The sequence below is a fragment of the Salmo trutta genome, chromosome 7, assembly GCF_901001165.1.
Source record: "Salmo trutta chromosome 7, fSalTru1.1, whole genome shotgun sequence".
NCBI classification, from domain to species: domain Eukaryota; kingdom Metazoa; phylum Chordata; class Actinopteri; order Salmoniformes; family Salmonidae; genus Salmo; species Salmo trutta.
The window spans coordinates 38,956,630-38,981,272 of NC_042963.1; the positions used below are offsets into that span (position 1 = coordinate 38,956,630).

Here is a 24,643-nt window from a genome sequence, read left to right on the forward strand (position 1 = left end):
GGAAAACTCCAGAAAATGGTGTAATGGCTTTAGAAGCTTCTGATAGGCTAATTGACATAATTTGAGTCAATTGGAGGTGTACCTGTGGATATATTTCAAGGCCTACCTTCAAACTCAGTGCCTCTTTGCTTGACATTATGTGAAAATCAAAAGAAGTCAGCCAAGATCTCAGGAAAAGACATTTTTGAAATCCACAAGTCTGGTTCATCCTTGGGAGCAATTTCCAAACGCCTGAAGGTACCACATTCATCTGTACAAACAATAGTATGCAAGTATAAACACCATGGGACCACGCAGCCGTCATACCTCTCAGGAAGGAGACAAGTTCTGTCTCCTAGAGATGAACGTACTCTGGGTTCCAGAGAATATATGCCATTTAGCAGACGCTTTTCCAAAGCAACTTAATAATTCGTGCACAAGGGGGAGTCTTGCAAGCCGAAGAACACCATCTCAACCTTGAAGCACGGGGGTGGCAGCATCATGTTGTGGGGGTGCTTTGCTGCAGGAGGGACTGGTGCACTTCACAAAATAGATGGCATCATGAGGCAGGAAAATTATGTGGATATATTGAAGACATCATTCAGGAAGTTAAAGCTTGGTCGCAAATGGGTCTTCCAAATGGACAATGACCCCAAGCATACTTCCAAAGTTGTGGCAAAATGGCTTAAGGACAACAAAGTCAAGGTATTGGAGTGGCCATCACAAAGCCCTGACCTCAAACCTGCAGAAAATTTGTGGGCACAATTGGAAAAAACGTGTGCGCGCAAGGAGGCCTACAAACCTGACTCAGTTATACCAGCTCTGTCCAGGAGGAATGGGCCAAAATGCAACCAACTTATTGTGGGAAGCTTGTGGAAGGGTACCCGAAACATTTGACCACCCAAGTTAAACAATTTAAAGGCAATGCTACCAAATACTAATTGAGTGTATTTAAACTTCTGACCCACTGAGAATGTGATGAAAGAAATAAACACTGAAATAAATCATTCTCTACTATTATTCTGACATTTCACCTTCTTAAAATAAAGTGGTGATCCTAACTGACCTAAGACAGGGAATTTTTACTAGGATTAAATGTCAGGAATTGTGAAAAAACTCAGTTTAAATGCATTTGGCTAAGGTGTATGTAAACTTCCGACCTCAACTGTAGTCCGTGACAGTCTGTGGTGGCAGTGTTCTAAGAGAACACAGGGTTCCCGACTGTCACAGAGAGCCTGACAAACAAGATGTTGACTTAAGGCACAACCACTACATATGGGCCCTGTTACAATACTCCAGAAATGCATCCTTCCTACCTTCCTTGAAGTAGTCACATATCTCAATTGGTTGGATAGGTGGAAGTGAAAGGGTCATAACCTTGTTTTCACCTATCCATCCACTTACAGATCTGTGCTTACCTGAAGGAAATGAGTAAAGACATTCCTAAAGTATACAAACAGGACCATGATATCCTCCAAAGTGGAGAAAGAAGAATGTGAACTATAAAGCCAATCGATACATCATGCATGACGACGACCGACATCCATGTGAAACAAGACACAGATTAATTAGTGTAGTAGTACCATTCACTAAAATGAATTCAGTAAGACAATTATGGATTTTTCTTTTACATTACAAGTGTTATTTAACATACTTTTTCTCCCTTTCATTTTCTTCCATAAGAAAATGACCATTTTACAAAGATAAGCCAACAGCCAGGTATTAGTGTGATGATGTCATACAGTAAGATGGTAAACCCTACGGGGGGGGGGGCATTTGTTTCAGCCGAGCACTGAAACATTTTCAACTAATTCATGTCTCAATGAGCAATTGATATGAACAGGTGCTAGTGCTGGGCTGGACCAAAAGTCTGCACACCTTGTAGCTCTCTCCAGAACCAGGGTTGGTGACCATCGCTCAACTGTAGGGGTGGAATGGGGCGATAGTTAGTGGGGCAATACTTGTGGCTTCCTCAGGGAGTGACACCTCCATGGCACTGAGAGAGAGAGAGAGGTTGGGACTCTGAGACTAGACAACACTATCTGATGTGTGGCCTCTTAACCCAGAGTATGATAAAAGCGGTGAAACCTAAACTGCCAACCTCTTGGCCTTAGTGACAACACTTAACGACAACCATCGCAAGCTGGGGAACTTAACATAACTATTTATATGCCTGTGCCAATCTGAGGTAGACGAAACAAAACCAATGTAATGCAGAGATGGATACTAACACACTTGATCAAAGTGACCTGGTACAAAGCCATGTGTTTGAGAATTACCTTCTGGGTGGTCCTTTGTAGCTCAGTTGGTAGAGCATGTGGCTTGTAACGCCAGGGTAGTGGGTTCCATTCCCAGGACCACCAAAATATACGTCAAATATGTGCACGAATGATTATGTTGCTTTGGAAAAGCGTCTGCTAAATGGCATATATATTCTCTGGAACCCAGAGTAGAGGAAGGACTGTTATAGAGAGAGTAAAGGATGTTCAGTCTGCCAAAAGACAGCTAGCCGCAGGCAGATAGCTAGCCAGACAGCAAACCAGAACCCAGACAGCTAACCACTCTATACAAACAAGTCACTCACAAACTCTTAATACAATAATTTACTGTGGATTGACCAGACAATGTAGGAGCAGTTCAATCAGTATTAAGAGCTTGTCAGCAAGAAAACAAAAATACTTCAACGAGGATTACATTTTTACAGTGTTAGCAATTCTACTTGACTGGTGGTAAAGAGTTCGCAGTTAGCGTAACAACATTGACACGTCCAAGTGTCGTAGAGCGAAGGTTTTAACAGCCACCATGCATACTATAGAGCAGCGTTTCCCAACCTTCTCCGTTTTGGGGACCACCAAATCACCGGCAAAAGCTCGAGGTCAGCTATTTGCGAATCAGTAAATTACACAATGTACATGGGACAATATAAAAAAAATGTAAATATCTCCAAATTTGAATTAATTGAAAACCTCCAACTGAAATTGTAGAAATACATATATAAAAATATTGTAAGCTTTTAATGAGACAACTAAAAGATGTACAACATGAAAATATTGTCCCATTTACATTGTGTAACTTATTGACGGTCCCTAATTAGCCCCACAGATGGGCTATCCAAAGTCAAACCAACTTTTCCACGGTCGCACACTGGCCGACTGAAGCTAATTGGCGAAGAAGTTGGCTAGCTTGCTAGCTAGTCTAGGCCATAAGACCTGGTTAGACTGTTTCAAGTCATCTAGAAGGGTGAGTGACTATAACTGTGTATTGTTTAGGCATAGTGAAAGTACAAAGGCTTCCCACATTCGAACACACACACACACACACATCGAAGCACGCCTCCAAGACACAAATCTTATTCTCAGTTGCATTTCCTTATGAGAACTGAAACCGAGGCTAAATCAGGAAGTTCACCCCCCCTTTAATACTCCCAAATATTATTCTTATTATTATTATAGAAAGAAATATATAATAAATTGAAATAACACATTACCCTGGTGGTCCACGGACCAAAGGTTGAAAACCACTGTAGAGGTGCTGTACAGACAGACAACACTGCCACCCTACACACACACACACACACACACACACACACACACACACATCATTCCTAAAACACCACACGCACAAGATCCACACAGACAGTTATTGCGTCAAAGCAGAGCACACACAGCTCCTGCAGTAAGTAGTCATGATGTTGAATGGGAAACAGGCGACAGAAAACACCACTCAACCACGTGGATCACATCACGTCTGCAATCAATGACAAAAATCACTACCACAAGTAGTTGCTTACATTTGTTGTTTGCAAGAGATCAACGATGGTTTAAAACAAAGTCTTCATTCCATTTAGTAGAAAAATGAGCAGCATTGCAACAAAAAAAAATCAGATGTACATTATAAATGCCAGCCATGTTCAAGCATGTCTGAATTTATGATAAAAATGTAGGACCTTAAAAGTAAAAAACTCAAAGCTTTCAGCTAGATTTAAAAAGTAATTGAGAAAAGATTAAGGTAAAGAAAAATCCAAGCTTTCCATTTTGCCTAATATCCTACCTTCTCAGGACATTTGGACTACTCCAGATGGACATTCTTTGGTCATTAACAAAATACTTATCCCAAAACAAACAGAACCACTGCTTTCAACCCTTTAACGTAACTCTATATCCTTTTGTTAAAACAACTTAACCCGGTCGGTATTTAACCACTTTCTTCCACCTGCCTTCACAACCCTTCCAGACCTAACGTATACTTTCAGTCAACCACCTTGTCTTCCTAAACGTTAAAAGATGCTAACGATGCCAAACCAAGATGGCCGCCGTCCAAGCTAGACATGTAGAGTAAAGATGGATAGTGCTGTTGAGCTCTCCGTTACCACTCTCTGACCAACCAGCCGGCCTCATAAGTGGCAAAGGCACTATACAGATTTGGCCCATCCCATTCAGTCCCATAGCTCTGGCATGTCTGCTGTGCTTCTTCCATCATATTCCCATCTTGTGTGACACCGAGACCCCAGCTAGCCCCCTTACTAAGACCACTGGCCCTTAGAACGACTGTGGCCCATTCAGTGACTGTGGCCCCTTCTTCTGCACTGTGGCCCCTTCTTCTTCTCCAATTACCAGGTACATTCTCTCCAAAGCACAGTAGGTCTGATTGGTCCCAATGGTCCATGAAGTCAGAGAGACAGGTGTTGATTTCTGAGTCAGTTTGTAAGAATGGTCACGCAGGAAATGATGAGACATGCCGTCACTGGAGGGGCCAGGAGACCGAGAGAGAGAGGTGTCAACCCTGGAGATCTTCGAAGCACGTCTCGCACACCCGCACAGGCTTCTTGGAGGAGGGTGTGAAAGCGTTCTTGGCAGAGCACTCTGCACAGAAGATGTTGCCACAGTGTCTGCAGTGGTGCTATGGGAGGGTATGGGAGAGAGTAGAGAGAGAGAGTCAGTTAGGAGGATGGGCAGGACAGCCGGACTGTCCTGATGATATAACACTTTTTACAACTCCTTTGCGGCACCTCCTTCTTTACCATGGTCGTGTTCATTAGGAACCAAATAGAAGAAGATCGACTGGGACTACCTGAACTTGTAAAATAACACACATTTTCCATTGCAAAACATTTGAAAAGATTTTCTGAGCATGTACACGACCCAGATGAACAGACCGACATATAACACAACTCACTTTCCTGATGGCGAGAGAGAAGCCCTTCCCACAGGCCATGCAGTTCTGTACCTCGTGGTCCTCCGCCCACTTCCTGGTAAGAGACTGTGACTGCTTTATCTACAGATGGGGACAGGGAGAGAGAGGGGTTAAACCATATACATTCACACTGGAAAACCAGCTCCACTGCACATCTGCACCTATACAAACAGGCATGTACACACTTGAAGTACCCATTAAACAAGTCCTAAAGCGTTCTAACCTGCAGAGCTGTGCGGGATATTTAGACACGGCCACGGCTCGACAATTAAATGAGATTAGTAAATTATGTAATAATGGGTCGTCAAACTATAGTGGCTCCACGGCTGTGGATTCTGTTGGGTATAATACATTTGGACCCCAGGAAGAGTAGCTGCTGCCTTGGCAACAGCTAATGGGGATCCTAATAAAATAAATGTAGACTGGTGTATGTGTACTGTATTGTCTAGTTCAGCTACAGGTCACATAGACACATGTATTATGACTTCAGTTGCATCGTTCTAACATGGCGTTATGTATCCTGCATTGTTACCTGTAGTGACTGGTTTTCTCTGCCCAGCTCCTGCATGGCAGCGGTTGTATCATCCAGTTTTCTACGCATCTCCACCACTTTGGACTGCAGTTTCTCCATCTCCCCCTCACCCTTCACACACCTGAAACACAACCATTACACAGTCACAATGGTGAAAGGCTAAAAGCTACCATAAGAGGAGAGAGACAAAAAGGATAGCGTGAGAGACAAAAAGGATAGCGTGAGAGAAAGAGAGACAGTATAGCGAAAGAAAGAGAGAAAACAACTCTTAAAGCACTAAAACACCTCCAATTCAACATCTGCTGCATTACAGGCCAAACTATTACCGTAATTTCCGGACTATTAAGCGCACCTGAATATAAGCCACACCCACTGAACACATTTTTTTATTTTTATTTTGAACATAAATAAGCCGCACGTCTATAAGCCGCAGGTGCCTACCGGTACATTGAAACAAATGAACTTTACACAGGCTTTAACGAAACACGGCTTGTAACAAAAATAAATAGGCTTTAACGAAACACGGCTTGTAACAAAAAATAAAAAATTAGCAGTAAGCTTTAGTTGTCTTTTTGCACTGAGTCAATTCCTCACGCTGCTGTTTCCAAAGTCTTATCATCGACTCATTAAGACCAAGCTCCCGTGCAGCAGCTCTATTTCCTTTTCCAACAGCCGGATCAATCGCCTTCAACTTGAAAGCTGCTTCATATGCATTTCTCCGTGTCTTTGCCATGATGAGGGTGACAAAATGACTACCGTAATCAGAATGATGGGAAGTTTGAGAGCGCTCTATTTAATCTAAACAGTAAACAAAAAAGTTGTTTGACCTTAACCCGTTCGGCAATTTCATTGGTCTAATGAAAGCTTCATGCCGCCAGAAAACTGAGCACGTAACAGAATGTGTTTTTGGAAAAAAAAAATTGAAAGCGGGAAAAATCCATATATTAGCCGCGTCATTGTTTAAGCTGCGGGGTTCAAAGCCTGGGAAAAAAGTTGCGGCTTATAGTCCGGAATTTACGGTAAGTACATGTTTTAAGTATCCCTATATTTCTGTTACTATGACGCTAACCCTCTGTTATTAGTACGCCTGCGCGGTTGTCTCACTGTGGATGGACCTGGTTGCAATGGCAACCATGTATCGTGGAAATACGGTGAAGTAAACGTTGTTAAACTGGAACCTAGCTGTTGTGTCATTTTAAGCTAACAAAACTACTGGAAATCAGTTCTCTCTGACACCTTGCTGGATAGACTATCAGCCAATGTGCTCTTTTGCACGCTGTTTGGGAAGGGTCCGTAAGTAAGCATTTTACTGTTAGTCTACACATGTTGTTTACGAAACATGTGACAAATACATTTTGATTTGAAAGAGATCCATGAGGGGAGATCTAGGTGATTCCTAGCTACATTATAGTTTCTGGTAAAAGCACAACATTAGCAGTAGCAATTCTGAAGACAACTTCACACCCTCACCTCTCCAGAAGCGCGCGCCTCTCGTCCTGGTTGTTCTGCACGGTGGCCTCGAGCACAGCGATCTCGCCCCGCAGTTCATCAGTCTGCTTCTCCAGTTCGCCGCAACGCCGCTGGCTGCCCTGCCACTCCCTCTTCAGCGTGGCCACGTTCTCGTTGAGCGCCGTCACCTGCAGGCCCAGCCGCGCCTCTGCCTCCTCTCCCCGCTTCGCCTGCTCCTCCCGGGCTTTACGTTCTGACGCCTGGGGAGGGGTGGGGGATGGGGAGTAGGAAGGGAGAAAGAGATGACAGGGTATTTAGAAGTTGAGGAGAAAAGCCACACCTACAGGAGATCCACAAAACATCTGAGTGATGATACCTAAAAGACACCACCACACATTACTGAAACACAGCAAATGACAAAAAGAGCCTGCATGGTGTCTACAAAACACAGCATTTAAAAACACTGGAGGTATTCCACCAGCAAATAGCACTTCAATGTCTAACATCACATGTAGCTCCTTTAATAAGTGTTGATGCCTTCTGGAACGTTAGTAGGTAGGTAAACAACTAAGCGTACCAGCTGGGCCTGGACCTCCTGGGTCTCCACTCGAGACTTCTCCTCTCTCTGGGTAACACTGTCCCTGGTGGCCTGGTGCCGGGTCTTCTCCTGCTCCAGGGCTGCCTGCACCTCCTCCACACGGCCCTGCACCTCCAGCTTCTGCTGGATCAACAACTGCTTGGCCTCCCCAAGCTCCCTCAACTCCTGGGGGGAGAAGAGAAGGGGTGAGGGGGGATAGGCATAAGCAATATGATGGAATTGTCAAAATATCGCTGACACCTATCCAATCATCTCAGATCTACAGTAGTACCTAGGGGATAGGGGTTGATATGGGATTCAGTTGGTTCAATTCCGAATCAACCCCGCCACCTTCCACTCAATGGACCCCTCGTAAATCTCTGGATAAGGAGGGTCTCACCTTTTCACTCCTCTCCCCGAGTGCCTTCAGCTCAGAACCCAGTCTGGTTGTGTCCTTCTCCAGAGCAGCCTTAGTCTGGCTCAGCTCCTTCGCTCTGCGCCTCTCCTTCTGCAGCTCCTCCTGGGTCACACCCTGTGTGGGGGAGGGGGTTACAGCATGAGGAGAGCAACCATACAACTCACATCCTAAGTCCCATTAGGGAAGGAGACCAGGTCTGAGATGGATCAAAGTCCCCAAATATCATGACACTCTGACTATGGGTTGGAACAAGATTTACAACAACTATAACAAGAGATTGATTACACAAATCCAAATCGGACACCCCCCACTCAGACATACAGTCGGAGTCTTCGCTCCTGGCTCTTATCAAGGAGTAGTTTAGCCTTTTAGATCATAATGAACACGATTATCTGGACCGGGAACTCCGATGCTGTTTGAACACTATCCTGGGTCTGACCTGATGTTTCTGCAGCTCTTTGAGAGCTGTCTCCTGCTGGCCCAGCCTCTGGTCCCGTTTGGCAAGCTCCTGCTTCAGGGAGGTCCGGGCAGCTTCCACTTCCTGGACCTGCCCCTCCAGACCAGTCAGCTGGGTCCGGTTAGCAGCCAACTCCTCCTGGGACAGGGTCAGCCTCTCCTCAGACGCCTGGACAGAGTATACACACAGGCATGGGTCACATACAGCACACGGTTCATACAAACACACAGCAAACAGGCTCAGGTCCCATACTTGAGGTGTGTGTGCATTCCATACTTTCAAATTAGATTAGCATTATGTAAAACATTTAAAAGGCTATGATTTGCATGATCCTACACCTATGGTGTCCTGGTAGTTGGTTAGGCAGACAATAGTGTCTGATGTTGATGATCAATATTTCCATGCGGTCTGACTCTGGTATCTCCATTGAACTACTTTGGTCTTCTCATATATATTCTTCACTCACACAAAATTTCTCTCCTCACACAATGATTATTTTTGTCCAACTGCCATTGACCCTGTCCTGCATCCATAGAAATATAACTGGATGAGGATGCCCATTCTAGTAATTCCATTTCTATGCCTGCATGTTCTCCCACTCACCGCGAGGTCCTGTCTGAGAGATGACACCTCCGACTCCTTGCCGTAATAGTCAGACTGCATCTTGGCCAGTCCCCCCTGACTCTGTTCTAGAGCCTTCTGCAGCTCAGTTGTTCTGGTCCTCTCAGAACTCAGCTCCTGGCCTAGGCCCGACACCTGCTCATTCAGACGACCCTCCTCCTCAGCCTGGAACACACACATTTAGTCCAAAACATGGAGATACATGGAATTATGTGTGTGTGTGTGTCTTCTTACCTTCTTTGCATGTGCTCCTTGCAGCTCGCTCACTTGGCTCTCCAGTTTCTTATTTTCCTGGTTGAAGGACCCCTGGGCTGTCTTCAGCTGTGTCTGCAGCTGCTGCACCCCCTTCTCCTTCTCTTTCAGGGCATCCTGGGTCTTGGTGTGCTGCTCTGTTAATACAGTCAGCTGCATCTTCAACCCTTTCTCTGCCTGCCAGTCAGACACAAAATGAAACCTTTTGTGAGAGCACGGACAATCAGGCCTTGTAAGGTATCTGGGTCGTGTTCAGTAGGGCACACCACAGCAAAATATTTAGTGTGTTTCATATTGAACAAACTCAGGTAGACCCTCCTTGTTTCATTCAGTTTTTATTTTCTTCATTTAGTTCCTAATGAATAAGACCCTGTATTCATGTCTATGGGCTGCTTACCTCTCTGATCTTCTCCAGCTGCCCTTTGACCTCTGCCATCTCCTTGGTGGTGGCCTCTGTGGCCTTCAGCAGCTCCTGTCTGGCCATTTCATGGGACTTCTCCTGAAACATTTTCACATATGTACTGTTGGATTTGACCTAGACTAAGATACTTTTGGTGATAAGAAAAACAGGGCCCCTATTCATAAAGGGTCTCAAAGTAGGAGTGCTGATCTATGATCCGGTCCCCCCCTGTCCATGCAATCTTATTCATTGTGATCTAAAAGGCAAAACTGATCCTAGATGAGCATTCCCACTCTGAGACCCTTTATGAATACGGGCCCAAGGATCTACCGCAGTCTGTACCTCCCACATGGAGGTCAACCACACTACACCACACTAAACCCACCTTCTCCTCCAAAACTATCTTGCTGCTCTTCCTCTCCTTGTCCAATTGGCTCTGGCTCTCCTTCAGGGCCTTGAAGGTTTTAGCCAGGCCATCGTTGGCCGCTGCCAGCTCTTTCCACTGGGCCTCCTTCTCCTGCATGGCCTTCTGGAGGTCTCCAGCCAAGCCCTGGGCTTTTCTGTCCAGCTCTGCCTGCCGCACCTGCCCCTCCTGGGCTAGCTTGTCCAGGCTGGCCTGGAGGGAGGTCTTCTCCTGCTCACAGCGCTCCAGCTGCTGCCGCGTGTCGCTCAGGGAGTCCGTCTTTCTCTTCAGCTCCTCCTGTAACACAGCAGCCCTGAGAGAAGCAGAGACCAGTCACAAAGAGTACTAGATGTGGATCAATGACCAAAAAAAGGAAATAAGCTTGGTTTATTGTCAGTAGCCAGAACCATATTTAATTTATATTCAGGTAAACTGTCTATAGACTGTTGCTGCAATGGTCATTTTCCTTGTTGACGAGAGATGGTATGTTGAACTTTGACCTTGTCATTGTGTCCGTCAGAATGGTAACCTGACTGACAGCATCAGAAAGCTGTACTTAGTTCTTACCCGGCCTTCTCAGTCTCTAATAGGCGACCCAGCTCCTTCAGCTTTCCCTTGACCTCTGACCCCTGCTTCTGGAGCTTCTGCACTTCCTGCTGAGCCTGCTCCCTGGCTGCCCTCAGCTCCACCCCCTCCGCCTCCGCTTTCTGTCACACACACGGACATTTCAGAGACATCACAGTGACTCTGTCTCTACTGCAACCCTGATACCAAGATCTGTGTATGAGCTAAACCCTGTTCATATCGTAAGAAACAAAAATCTGCACGCAAAAATGTATGTGTAAAGGTAATTAATACACAGTGCTTCCCCCAGGAACTCCACGTGTGTGCGTGTAAGTGCGTGCATGTAACTGACCTTGGCCCGTCCCTCCAGCTGCTCTATGCACTGTTCTGAGGTCAGTAGTTTGTCTTTGACCTCCTTCAAACTGGCCTCCAGCTGGCCACACTGCTCATGTCTCTCTTGCAGCCTCCGGCCCTGCTCCTCTACACACGCCTGGCTCTTATTCAGCTCCTATAAGGACAGGAGAGATGAGGCATTACTAGGAATTCTCTAAAAGTGCATCCTTCCAACCTTCCTTGAAGTAATCATTGACTAGATATGATCGGACATGTGAACACAAGGGCTCGTCTCATGACTTTCCCCTGTACTGTCATGTCTAATCAGTGATTACTTCGAGGGAGGGATATTGTTATCCATGTTGGCACCAACGATGTTAGGATGAAACAGTCAGAGGTCACCAAGTGCAACATAGCTTCAGCGTGTAAATCAGCTAGAAAGATGTGTCGGCATCGAGTAATTGTCTCTGGCCCCCTCCCAGTTAGGGGGAGTGATGAGCGCTACAGCAGAGTCTCACAACTCAATCGCTGGTTGAAAACTGTTTTCTGCCCCTCCCAAAAGATAGAAAGAGGGCCAATTATCTACAAATTCTGGGACTCACCCACAAACAGGACCAAGCCTGGCCTGCTGAGGAGTGACAGACTCCATCCTAGCTGGAGGGGTGCTCTCATCTTATCTACGAACATAGACAGGGCTCTAACTCCCCTAGCTCCACAATGAGATAGCCAGCCTGCCAGCTTAGTGGAGTCTGCCACTAGCACAGTCAGTGTAGTCAGCTCAGCTATCCCCATTGAGACCGTGTCTGTGCCTCGATCTAGGTTGGGCAAAACTAAACATGGCGGTGTTCGCCTTAGCAATCTCACTGGAATAAAGACCTCCTCCATTCCTGTCATTATTGAAAGAGATTGTGATACCTCACATCTCAAAATAGGGCTACTTAATGTTAGATCCCTCACTTCAAAGGCAGTTATAGTCAATGAACGAATCATTGATCATGATCTTCATGTAACATGGCTTAAGCCTGATTAATTTGCTGTGTTAAACAAGGCCTCTCTTCCTGGTTACTCTAGTGACCATATCCCCTGAGCATCCCGCAAAGGCAGAGGTGTTGCTAACATTTACAATAGCAAATTTCAATTTTCATCATTTGAGCTTCTAGTCATGAAATCTATGCATCCTACTCAATCACTTTTTATAGCTACTGTTTACAGGCCTCCTGGGCCATACACAGCGTTCCTCACCGAGTTCCCTGAATTCCTAAATCGGACCTTGTAGTCATAGCAGATATTATTCACATTTCTGGGGACTTTAATATTCACATGGAAAAGTCCACAGACCCACTCCAAAAGGCTTTCGGAGCCATCATCGACTCAGTGGGTTTTGTCCAACATGTCTAAGGACCTACTCACTGCCACAGTCATACTCTGGACCTAATTTTGTCCCGTGGAATAAATGTTGTGGATCTCAAAGTTTTTCCTCATAATCCTGGACTATCGGCTCAGACCCCAACCAAGGATCATCAAAATCCATGCTATAAATTTCTCAGACAACCCAAAGATTCCTAGATGCCCTTCCAGACTCCCTCCACCTACCCAAGGATGTCAGGGTACAAAAATCATTTAACCACCTAACTGAGGAACTCAATTTAACCTTGCGTAATACCCTAGATGCAGTCGCACCCCTAAAAACATTTGTCGTAAGAAACTAGCTCTTTGGTATACAGAAAATACCCGAGCTCTGAAGCAAGCTTCCAGAGAAATGAAACGGAAATGGCGCTACACCAAACTGGAAGTCTTCCGACTAGCTTGGAAAGACAGTACCGTGCAGTATCGAAGAGCCCACACTGCTGCTCGATCATCCTATTTTTCCAACTTAATTGAGGAAAATAAGAAGAATCCAAAATTTCTTTTTGATACTGTCGCAAAGCTAACTAAAAAGCAGCATTCGCAAATGGAGGATGGCTTTCACTTCAGCAGTAATAAATTTATGAACTTCTTTGAGGAAAAGATCATGATCATTAGAAAGCAAATTACAGACTCCTCTTTAAATCTGCGTATTTCTCCAAAGCTCAGTTGTCCTGAGTCTGCATAACACTGCCAGGACCTAGGATCAAGAGAGACACTCAAGTTCTTTAATACTATATCTCTTGACACATTGATGAAAATAAATCATGGCCTCTAAACCTTCAAGCTGCATACGGGACCCTATTCCAACTAAACTACTGAAAAGAGCTGCTTCCTGTGCTTGGCCTTCCTATGTTGAACATAATAAACGGCTCTCTATCCACCGGATGTGTACCAAACTCTCTAAGTGGCAGTAATAAAGCTTCTATTGAAAAAGCCAAACCTTGACCCAGAAAATGTAAAAAACTAACGGCCTACATCGAATTTCTCATTCCTCTCAAATTTTTTTGAAAAAGCTGTTGCGCAGCAACTCACTGCCTTCCTGAAGGCAAACAATGTATACGAAATGCTTCAGTCTGGTTTTAGACCCCATCATAGCACTGAGACTGCACTTGAAGGTGGTCAATTTTAACGGCGTCAGACTAAGGCTCAGCATCTCTCCTCGTGCTCCTAGACCTTAGTGCTGCTTTTGATACCATCGATCACCACATTCTTTTGGAGCGATTGGAAACCCAAATTGGTCTACACGGACAAGTTCTGGCCTGGTTTAGATCTCATCTGTCGGAAAGATATCCGTTTGTCTCTGTAGACAAATCAACTGGAAATTTGTGTTCCTCAAGGCTCCGTTTTAGGACCACTATTGTTTTCACTATATATTTTACCTTTTGGTGATGTCATTTGGAAACATAATGTTAACTTTCACTGCTATGTGGACGACACACAGCTATACATTTCGATGAAACATTGTGAAGCCCCAAAATTGCCCTCCCTGGAAGCCTGTGTTTCAGACATAAGGAAGTGGATGGCGGCAAATGTTCAACTTTTAAACTCGGACAAAACAGAGATGCTAGTTCTAGGTCCCAAGAAACAAAGAGATCTTCTGTTGAATCTAACAATTAATCTTGATGGTTGTACAGTCGTCTCAAATAAAACTGAAGGACCTCGGTGTTACTCTGGACCCTGATCTCTCTTTTGACGAAGATACCAAGACTGTTTCAAGGACAGCTTTTTTTCATCTATGTAACTGTTACGTTCCCCAGTTTCTGTGTTGTGGGTTTGTATGCGTTTTTGTATTTCAGGAAATGGCTTCCTGGATTCCCCCAAGCAGCTGAAAGGTCAGCCCCATTGCTAATTGGAGCTGACCCCTGCAGACGTGCATGTCAAAAGGACTGTTTTTGATTATTGAAATTGTTTACTTACGGTTGTAATTATTCTGTTTTTGTTCCCAGGGGGGAAGTGGAAGGCACCTTGGGAGTGCTTACCCGTAGTATGTACTCTGTCTATGCACACTAGGTAAGACATGGGCGGACCATCCCCTGTATTTTGGTTAGTGCGCCAGGTGGTGCTAGTTAGGTAAGTTGTGGGTAGGTAAGGTAGGAGAGGGGGCTCTTTACTTTTACTTTCTTTGCTTTGACTCCATCCAGCCCCTTTTCCCCAAATTACCGTGTGAAGGAATAAATTCCCTGTTAACGGTAATATTCTCTGTCTCAGTCATCCGTACCCGCACCTACAGTCACATACCTCTCTCACTCCACGGGGAGTTGAGTGTAGCAGGGTGTTGCGTTCCCTCCTCCAAGAGGCGTGCGTAACAGTAACATTGCAAAAATCTGAAACTTTCAGTCCAAACATGACACAGAAAAATGTATCCAGGCTTTAGTCACTTCTAGATTAGACTACTGCAATACTCTACTTTCCGGCTACACGGATAAAGCACTAAATAAACTTCAGTTATTGCTAAACACGGCTGCTAGAATCTTGGACTAGACCCCAAAATGTGGTCATATGTTCTCTCTCAATTCAAGGGGCTTTATTGGCATGGGAAACATATAGTAACACTGCCAAAGCAAGTGAAGTAGATAATATACAAAGTGAAATAAACAACAAAAATGAACAGTAAACACTACACTCAGAAGTTCCAAAAGAATAAAGACATTACAAATGTCATATTATGTATATATACAGTGTTGTAACGATCTACAAATGGTTAAAGTACAAAAGGGAAAATAAATAAGCATAAATATGGGTTGTATTTACAATGGTGTTTGTTCTTCACTGGTTGACCTTTTCTTGTGGCAACAGGTCACAAATATTGCTGCTGTGACGGCGCACTGTGGTATTTCGCCCAGTAGATATGGGAGTTGATCAAAATCTGGTTTTTTCGAGTTCTTTGTGGATCTGTGTAATCTAAGGGAAATATGTGTCTCTAATATGGTCATACATTGGGCAGGAGGTTAGAAAGTGCAGCTTAGTTTCCACCTCATTTTGTGGAAATCTCTCTCTCTCTCTCTCAGCCCTAGGACCATGCCTCAGGACTACCTGGCCTGATGACTCCTTGCTGTCCCCAGTCCACCTGGTCGTGCTGCTGCTCCAGTTTCAACTGTTCTGCCTGCGGCTATGGAACCCTGACCTCTTCACCGGACATGCTACCTTGTCCCAGACCTGCTGTTTTCAACTCTCTAGAGACAGCAGGAGCGGTAGAAATACTCTGAATGATCGGCTATGAAAAGCCAACTGACATTTACTCCTGAGGTGCTGACCTATTGCACCCTCTACAACCACTGACTTTTATTTGACCCTGCTGGTCATCTATGAACATCTTGGCCATGTTCTGTTATAATCGCCACCCGGCCCAGCCAGAAGAGGACTGGCCACCCCTCAGCCTGGTTCCTCTTTAGGTTTCTTCCTAGGTTCCGGCCTTTCTAGGGAGTTTTTCCTAGCCACCGTGCTTCTACACCTGCATTGCTTGCTGTTTGGGGTTTTAGGCTGGGCTTTATAAATAAATTTGATTGATGCCCTTTTAAAGAATTTGAATTGGGCCTAGCACTCAGATAGGGCATTTTGTCCCACAGATGCAGGTTAATTTGAGAAAAGAAGACAATCAGTGATACATTATTATGTCAAGAGATGGGTCTCCATTGAATTAGTATTCTGGTTGATACTATATTCATCTAGCATGAGTATATTCTGCTGTTGTCATACAACCAATGGCTGACCTGCTGCTTGTCCTGCAGTGCATGCTGGGCTGTCTCCAGGTGGTTCTCCAGGTCTACTCTCTGAGCTGCCTTGGCTGCCTCGGCCGACAGCAGCATCTCCGTCTTAGACTTCAACTGGGGAAACAAGACAACTTTTTTAGTGCCGGAATCTGGTTAACGCTCTGAACTCTGGGACCCCCCCCCCCCTGCGATGGGGTTCTATCTGTGCCCCTATTCGTTTATCCCACTCTCCAGTCAATGGTAAAGGGATAGGAATAATATTTATCCATCCATCAGTCCATTCACCCTACCTGAGTGTCCAGTTGGGTCACCTTCTCCCTATTCTCTGTCAGCTGGGCGTTCAGTTCCCCTAGAGAGGTCTCCACAGCCTGGGCTCGGTCCTGGGCCGCACGGAGGAGGCTCTTCTGCTCCTGCACCTGCTTGTGGAGGTTGTCCTGAGCCTGCTTGTGGCTCTCCGATTGGTTCTTCAGCTTGTCTGTCAAGTGTGTGACCTAGAGCCCCCAAAATATAAAGTGACAATGAGTTAAATCCCTCAGATCATGATTAGGCTATTGTATATGTTTTTACTGTAACACATCAGTAGTGTTATTTTTAACACAACACCTAAGCACACAAATTGAATAACACAAATATACAGAACATCGTACTGCATTGTGTGTATGTGCGGGTGCGTCAGGACACGCTGTATTAATTATGTATGTCTTTCTGTGCATGTCCGTATGTGTGTGCTTTTGCTCCTACCTGCGTCTGTAGCGTATGGTTCTTCTCCTGCAGCTGGTTGAGCACGGCCGTCTCTCCCTCCCCAGCCTGGATCTTGGCCACCAGGTCCTCCCTCTCAGCCTCCAGCTGGCTCACGCTGTCCTTGGTCTTCTGCAGCAGGGCCTCCAAGTTCTGGATCTTCTGGTCCTTGTCCCCGATCTGACGCAGCACCTGCTCCAGGTCATTCTAATAGGACATGGACGAAGAGGCAGAGGGAGACGAGTCAAACAAACATGTCTGAAGCATTGTTTCCCGAGAGCAGATTCATTAGCGTCATGCTTGCACCATTAATACAGCGAAAACTGCTTGTTTCTTACCCAAACAGTTCAAAAGATATTGACCCATTTACAGACGCAATGTTTTTTCTTCCCATCACAGATTGGGGGGTGGGGCATTTTACATTCATAAACCATGTCGCGGGCTGTTCTAAAACTACTCGTGGGCGGATTTGTTTTACATTTTGTTAAGTAATGTTTGTTACCTCATTAGCTAGCTAACTAATAACCAGTATATCAAAACATTTTGGGGGCACAGAAAGAAAAATGGGACAGCTTCTTCAGAAGATCAATAATCATAGCAATGTCTTGCATGTCATCATCCCAAACTTGATGATCTTAAAGAGACAGTGTACAATTTTGAATGCAATGCCTCAATAGAAAAACAGTGCTTTTCCATAATGTAGAAACTTAATATTCCACAATTTACTATTTCAATGACATGTATTTCTATCAACATTTTATATTTTTATAATAAACAAATTGTCAGGGTTCCACATTCCTTTCTAGGGCACAACGTGCTTCTGAAGTAGAACTCAGATCTGGCCTCCTGAATGGCGCAGCGGTCTAAGACACTGCATCTCAGTGCAAGAGGCGTCAATACAGTTCCTGATCCGAATCCAGGCTGTATCACATCCGGCCGTGATTGGGAGTCCCATAGGGCGGCACACAATTGGCCCAGCGTCGTCCGGGTTGGGACTTGCCTAGTTAAATAAAGGTTAATAAAAATACAAATAAAAATGTCTCTGGCACTCTTTTTATGTTGTGCTCCTAACTTTTTTATTTATTGGGAGATCCAGTGCTACCAGTGGCATTTTAAATGTAGAGCCCTGGTCCTGGGTCGTGTTCATAAGGCATCAGACAGAAAACAAATAGACTGAAACAGGATGGGACAACATGGACTTGTCCAATACAAAATGTTGTTTTCTGTTTCGTTAAGGTGCCATATTCAATAGAACCCTGTACTAATGTGTGTTGGGTGTTCTGGTGCTGAACATCCCTACACAGGTTCTACTATACACACAGTGGAAGAGGTGAGTTGTACTGACACAAAACCCTTTTCTTTAAGTTCTACGTTGACATGTCTGGTAGTACCTGTGCCTCTCTGAGCTTGGTGTTGGTGTTCTGCTGCAGGCCCTGGAGCTCCTGGTGTTGCTGCTTAGCTTTCTCCAGCTGGTGCTGCAGGTCCAACATCTTACTGCTGTTCTCCTTCAACTACAGCAGGACACACATATAGAGGTCAGTCCCAATACAGTGCCTCAGTTTATGGCCTTATTCTGAAACCCCCCACCTAGAGAGACCCACTTCCACTAGACAGGCCAATCTATAAAGGAGCTTGTGCAACAATGCCAGGTCCTCATGTATCCATATACATCCTATAACAATATCGGTCTCTGTTCAACTCTACTGCTCCCATATAAATGAAGGGCCAATATGACCGACGCTCCACTTATCAAAGGACATTGATTTGAATGTCGGTTCCAGTAAATCTATGTCTATGTGGATACCCATCCTATATGAAACTCATGTGGTGTACCTACCTGTTCCTCTGAGCGGGACAGTTTGATCTGCAGGTCGGCGGTTTGCTGCTCACGGTCCTTCAGTTTCTCCCCAGAGAGCTGCCTCTGCTCCTTCAGACGGCCCTGCACCTCCCCCAGCTGACGCTCCGCCTCCAGGAGCTTAGCATGCAGCTACAACACAGGATGAGGAAGAGGAATAAGGAAGAGGGGAAGAGTAGGTGGATGAGGTAGGCTGACAATTGATCAAAGACTTGTGTGTCTGAGTGTGTTAGATGATCGTGTGTGTCTCACCGGTATGTGTGTGACCTGTGTGTGCGGATGTGTGTGTGTGTGTGTGGTTGACCTGAATACGTGGGTGTGTGGATGGCCACGTGTGTTTGTGCGTGTCTGACGTGTGCGTGCCCGTGTCACTACTAACCTGGTTGATCTCACTCTGCTGCACCAGGCCCTGGCTCTCCCTCTCCTCCCTCTGCTGCTGCAGCTGCTTCCTCTCCGCTTTCACCTGCCCATGCTTGGCCTCCAGCTCAGCCACCTCCCTCCGGAGCCTCCCAGCCTCCTCCCCCAGCTCTGCTTGGGCTCTCTGCAGGCTGGCTTCAGCCCCTGCCACCCGGGCCTGGAGCTCTTGCACCTCCATCTCTGTCTGGTGCAGGCTGGCCTGGGCTGTCTTCTTGGAGGCCTGCTCAGCCCCCAGGCAGTCCTCCAGCTCCTGGAACTCCTTCTCCCTGCGCCCAAGCGTCTCTGAAAGCATCTGGGGGAGGGAACCAGAGGGGGAATAGTGATTAGTGATTATGGTCCTGTGTAACTCACTTGGTAAGAGTGTGGAGCTAGCAACGCCAAGGTTACGGGTTCAATTCCGGGCAGGGATCATAAATGCAAGTTGCTTTGGACAAAAGAGTCTGCTAAATGGCCTACAGGTTGTGGAGAACTTGAGTTTCAGAACGTTTTGAAAGACAGAAATAAATATGCCGAACAGATTAGCATAAGGGGCGATCTGCTAGAGGGCGTATTCGAGGTCATGTGTAATGGAAAGTATTATACACACCCTTAGAATAGTTGCCATCGGGAGATGTTTACCAAAGTGAGGATATGAGGATTAATTTAATAGGAGTCTAATTAACAGCTCAGTACCCGTTAGGAAAAACAAAATATACAGATGCCATCTCACGTATCATAGTGACGTTGGTCGTTCAACCTCTGAAAAGAACACTGCATCCTTACAGACCTGCATGCAAGGCAGAGCAAGGGGAAATTCGATTTCTGAGCACATGTTTTTACGACAGGTTCTTGAATACCGGGGTGTGTGTGTGTGTGTAGTAAACTTGGCACAAGGGCGATGAAAGAATACAATGGTGTTAATGACAGTGCTGCTGAGTGTGACAGGGACATAAAACACCCACACACAGATCATTTTTCCCCTCCGCTCTCCAGTCCTCCTCCTGTCCCACAGCAGCTGAACCTCTTCTTTCAACACCTCTGTCCATCCCTCTCCTTCCAATGTCCTTGTTTAAACCTTTGCCTGTCTCTCCCCATCTGTCTTTATGCATATTTTCTATCTCCACACTTCCCCCTCCCCTCTCTCTGTTTCCCACTTTATATACAACGCATCTCTACCCCTCTCTACCCCTCTCTCTCTACCTCCCTCTCTCTACCTCCCTCTCTCTACCTCCCTCTCTCTACCTCCCTCTCTCTACCTCCCTCTCTCTACCTCCCTCTCTCTACCTGTCTAGTATCTACCTGTCTAGTATCTACCTGTCTAGTATCTACCTGTCTAGTATCTACCTGTCTAGTATCTACCTCTCTAGTATCTACCTCTCTAGTATCTACCTCTCTAGTATCTACCTCTCTAGTATCTACCTCTCTAGTATCTACCTCTCTAGTATCTACCTCTCTAGTATCTACCTCTCTAGTATCTACCTCTCTAGTATCTACCTCTCTAGTATCTACCTCTTCTCTTTATTTTTACCCAACTGTCCTCTCTCTGTTCTCTGTTTAAACAATACATCCCATCTCATTTCCTGGTTGTGGGTGGTCCTAGCAGCGCATGTGTGTATCCAGTCTCCATGCAGACAAGCTGATTTAAATTTCATTTAATTATACTCTCGGAACCAGGGAAGTCACATTGAGATTTTTTTCAACTGAGAGCCTGGGTGGAAGGTCTGTGGTGGGCTACCTTTCTAATCACCCCTCTCTCCCAGACACCTACTTGGGAGATGGAGAGCAGCTGTGCCGGCAGCACAACCAACAGGGCAGGGGTATGGCAGATATGAACCACTGCTGGTTTAATTCTAAGCCTGTGTGTGTTTTGTCAACATGTCGATGTTGCCAATGAAAGCTCATCTCAGGCTGGTGACAGCAGAGCAGTGTGATGAGAAGGTGGTACGTGAGGAAGCTGGGTTAATTAAGAGACTAAAATAATTGCCTGGCAAGGCTGGCATATTTTTACATGTCTATTGGTCAGGTTACACATCCTACAGTGTGAGTGCTTGTATTTCATCCGTTGTTACGATTGTAAAGCTATTAAACGATCAAAGTGTCTTTACGGGAGGTGAATTTGTGATGGTGGTGACATGGACTGATGGAGCATCGATTAAACTATGGGAGGGGAAGTACTAGTTGTTGGTGTGTGTGTGTGTGTGTGTGAGACCTGGCTCTGTTGCTGCAGGTTGTTCAGAGAGCTCTGTAGTTGGTGGATCTGCTGGGTGTACACTGCTGCCTCCTGAGGTCCCTTCTCTAGCTCTGCCTTCAGCTGAGAGATGGTCATCTGGAACACACAAAATCAATGTGAGACACTTTACTTTGTTTACATTAAAAAACATTCACATGCCATGTGCTAGATTGTGGTCGAGTGGTCAGTAGGACTTCACATACCCACTGGCGACTGGGCTTTAAGCACTGTCTTGGAAATTTTATAAAGAATGCTTTTTAAAACATACAATCTACCTGCAGTGAAGCTGCTCAACATTTACATTACATTCAGTAATCTAGCAGACACTCCCATCCAGAGCGACCCACAGGAGCAACCGGGGTACAGTGCCCCGCCCTAGAGCACATGGACAGATCTCCCACCAAGTACAATCGGCCACCGGCCCAAGCTCCCAACCGCCAGGCCATCAACCATCCAAGATCGTCCCCCCCAAGTGCTGCCCCTGAACCATCTGAGACCCCCCACCCTCCCGAAATACCTTCCCCTCGACCTTGTTACTTACAACCTCATGCTAATCACATTAGCCTACGTTAGCTCAACCGTCCCGTGGAAGGAACACCGATCTCGAAGTTTTAATGAGCCAAGTCTGTTTTTACATCACTTTCATATTCAAAAGGGTCCATCTTCCTTGCGGATCATTCCTGACTGTTTGCACATTCGCATCGACATTTTTGTTAATTAGTATCATCACACCTTTTGAGTTACTTTGTCCATGACAGAAACTTATTTCACCGCCCCATTCCAACTTATTTTCACCCCGCTCCTCCGCACACTCCACTGGCTTCCAGTTGAAGCTCGCATCTGCTACAAGACCATGGTGCTTGCCTACGGAGCTGTGAGGGGAACGGCACCTCTGTACCTTTAGGCTCTGATCAGGCCCTACACCCAAACAAGGGCACTGCGTTCATCCACCTCTGGCCTGCTGGCCCCCCTACCTCTGCGGAAGCACAGTTCCCGCTCAGCCCAGTCAAAACTGTTCGCTGCTCTGGCACCCCAATGGTGGAACAAGCTCGCTCACGACGCCAGGACAGCGGAGTCAATCACCACCTTCCAGAGACACCTGAAACCCCACCTCTTTAAGGAATACCTGGGATAGGATATAGTAATCCTTCTAACCCCCCCCCCCAAAAAAAGATAGATGTACTATTGTAAAGTGGTTGTTCCACTGGATATCATAAGGTGAATACACCAATTTGTAAGTCGCTCTGGATAAGAGCGTCTGCTAAATGACGTAAATGTAAATCTCAAGTTGTAGAGTGAGTTTCCTGTAAACAGTATATTTTATATTCCTTTTCTTTTAGCCACATCAAGACTGATTGTCTGTTCTTATAATTGTAACAATTTAGCAGATAAGTGACTATACTTATTTCACCCTTTACCATAGTTAGACACAATTCTCAGTCTAAATTTACAATAATTAGTGGTTGTAAAATTACTGCCATAAGAGGTATAATGACTAAATAAATAATAGCCCATACAATTTGCATGGCTGAGTGTCTGTGTGTGTAACATGAAGTGGCCATAGCCTTAATATTCAGGATTATAATTGTAATTTATATTGTATAAATATCATAGTTGCATTAAACATTATTTTAAAAGCATTCACTTGGCAAGCCAGCAAGCTTACAGAGCATCCATACAGTACGAAGAGAGAGTCGAGCAAAGGCATAACAACTAATAGGCAGTCATATACACACAAACATACATACAGGCAGCAGAGATACCTAAAATAAATAAACCCCATTTCTGACAACTAAATAGTCAGTGAAACATTCATCCATAAAATTGAGAGGAGATTGAGGTGCCCGAGTAAAACAGCAATGCTTTACCTCCAGTTTACAGATCTTCAAGAAAGGGAAAAGGGAGAATTGGGTGAGGAGGGGTGGAAGCAAAGGTTGGGAAGGGAAAGAGACAAAGCAGAGGTAAGCACTAGTAGACAAACAACACATGAGCCTAGAAAAACACAGAAACCCACAGAGAAGTGACCAACGGTTTGCTCACCAGGTTTGAGCTGAGCAAGGCACTCAGAGATTAGGTGATTTGTTTCAATCATCTCAACATTCAACCAACTGGCTGTCATTGAAGGGATCTACTTCAGCCGGGGTGGATGGTAGTGTAGTCTATCGCAGGTAAAACAGGTTATGGACATGGGGTGGTGCAGTCTAGCACAGGTAGGAAAGGGGTGGATGGGTAATGTAGTCTACTAGCCCATGTAGGACTACAGGATGAGCCGGGCAAGATCTCCATGAACCTAGGAGCTTTGTTCACGATTCATTATTCAGTTATAAGGGCCATGTGATTCCATGACAGTAGTGACCTTTAAGAAAATGCATTCATATGTAAAGTACTTCAGATTTTTATAAACTGAAGTGATGAAAGTTGTAATCTATCAGGAGAGCCAATTAAAAATAGTCTGTGTGTGTGTGTGTGTGCGTGCTTAAAGCAAATTTAGCATATTTCCGCCAAATAATTTATGTTTCGACTGCAGTTGTTGTAAACAGAAAACACAGAACAAGAGGCTGATGCGTCACCCAGGAGAACCAGTGAGATTCTAAACTATTGTCCCAAGCAGTCAACTCACCACAACAGCAGTGCTCATTTATTAATTACAGCTGAAGGCTATTTCATAATTAAAACACCAGAACAAGCGATTAGTGCTTTTTTAGGTCGATTTCAGTTAGATAGTTAACGAATCATCAGTTTTCAATGATTTAAAAAAAACTATGCATAGTGCAATTAATGTTTGTGGGTTGAATGCTGTAACACAGAATAAAACAATTACTAAAAGTCCCATGATGGTAGTGACTGCCCATTACTGCTGATCACTTAAACATCATTTTTTCACATTACTTTAATAAAATATTTCAGCTGTTGCATATATTACATTTGGTTTATTTGATGATTTTATTATTTCATTCCAAGTCATCATCTCATCTCTATAGAGCTGCTTCCTATGTTGTCTGACAAAAATCACTATTTTGGTAGTTCTTCAAAGTAAATAAGGCATACTTTTATGACTGCTGAATACCAACTATCAATCACTTAGATCATGTAAATTCAGGTAGAGATACCTCGAAGCAACTGCTCTCC

The 24,643-nt window shown here is 45.0% G+C and overlaps 1 protein-coding gene across 2 annotated transcripts in view; it reads right to left on the minus strand.

Annotated features, from left to right (window-relative positions):
- Positions 1–1,604: 1,604 nt before the first annotated feature.
- LOC115197367 (early endosome antigen 1) overlaps positions 1,605–24,643 on the minus strand; it is a 48,296-nt gene continuing 25,257 nt past the window's right edge. For both annotated transcript variants that reach the window (XM_029758795.1, XM_029758796.1), the window contains 20 exons: positions 21,494–21,610; positions 19,268–19,597; positions 18,871–19,020; positions 18,425–18,544; positions 17,037–17,240; positions 16,586–16,786; positions 16,296–16,409; positions 11,198–11,353; positions 10,849–10,988; positions 10,264–10,594; positions 9,876–9,977; positions 9,461–9,655; positions 9,209–9,391; positions 8,588–8,773; positions 8,131–8,262; positions 7,731–7,916; positions 7,175–7,413; positions 5,705–5,825; positions 5,155–5,253; positions 1,605–4,878 (listed from right to left, as the gene is read on the minus strand). In XM_029758795.1, the coding sequence (XP_029614655.1) occupies positions 4,756–4,878; positions 5,155–5,253; positions 5,705–5,825; positions 7,175–7,413; positions 7,731–7,916; positions 8,131–8,262; positions 8,588–8,773; positions 9,209–9,391; positions 9,461–9,655; positions 9,876–9,977; positions 10,264–10,594; positions 10,849–10,988; positions 11,198–11,353; positions 16,296–16,409; positions 16,586–16,786; positions 17,037–17,240; positions 18,425–18,544; positions 18,871–19,020; positions 19,268–19,597; positions 21,494–21,610 (3,429 nt within the window). In that variant the 3' untranslated portion in view covers positions 1,605–4,755. The remainder of the gene's footprint in view (positions 4,879–5,154; positions 5,254–5,704; positions 5,826–7,174; positions 7,414–7,730; positions 7,917–8,130; positions 8,263–8,587; positions 8,774–9,208; positions 9,392–9,460; positions 9,656–9,875; positions 9,978–10,263; positions 10,595–10,848; positions 10,989–11,197; positions 11,354–16,295; positions 16,410–16,585; positions 16,787–17,036; positions 17,241–18,424; positions 18,545–18,870; positions 19,021–19,267; positions 19,598–21,493; positions 21,611–24,643) is intronic.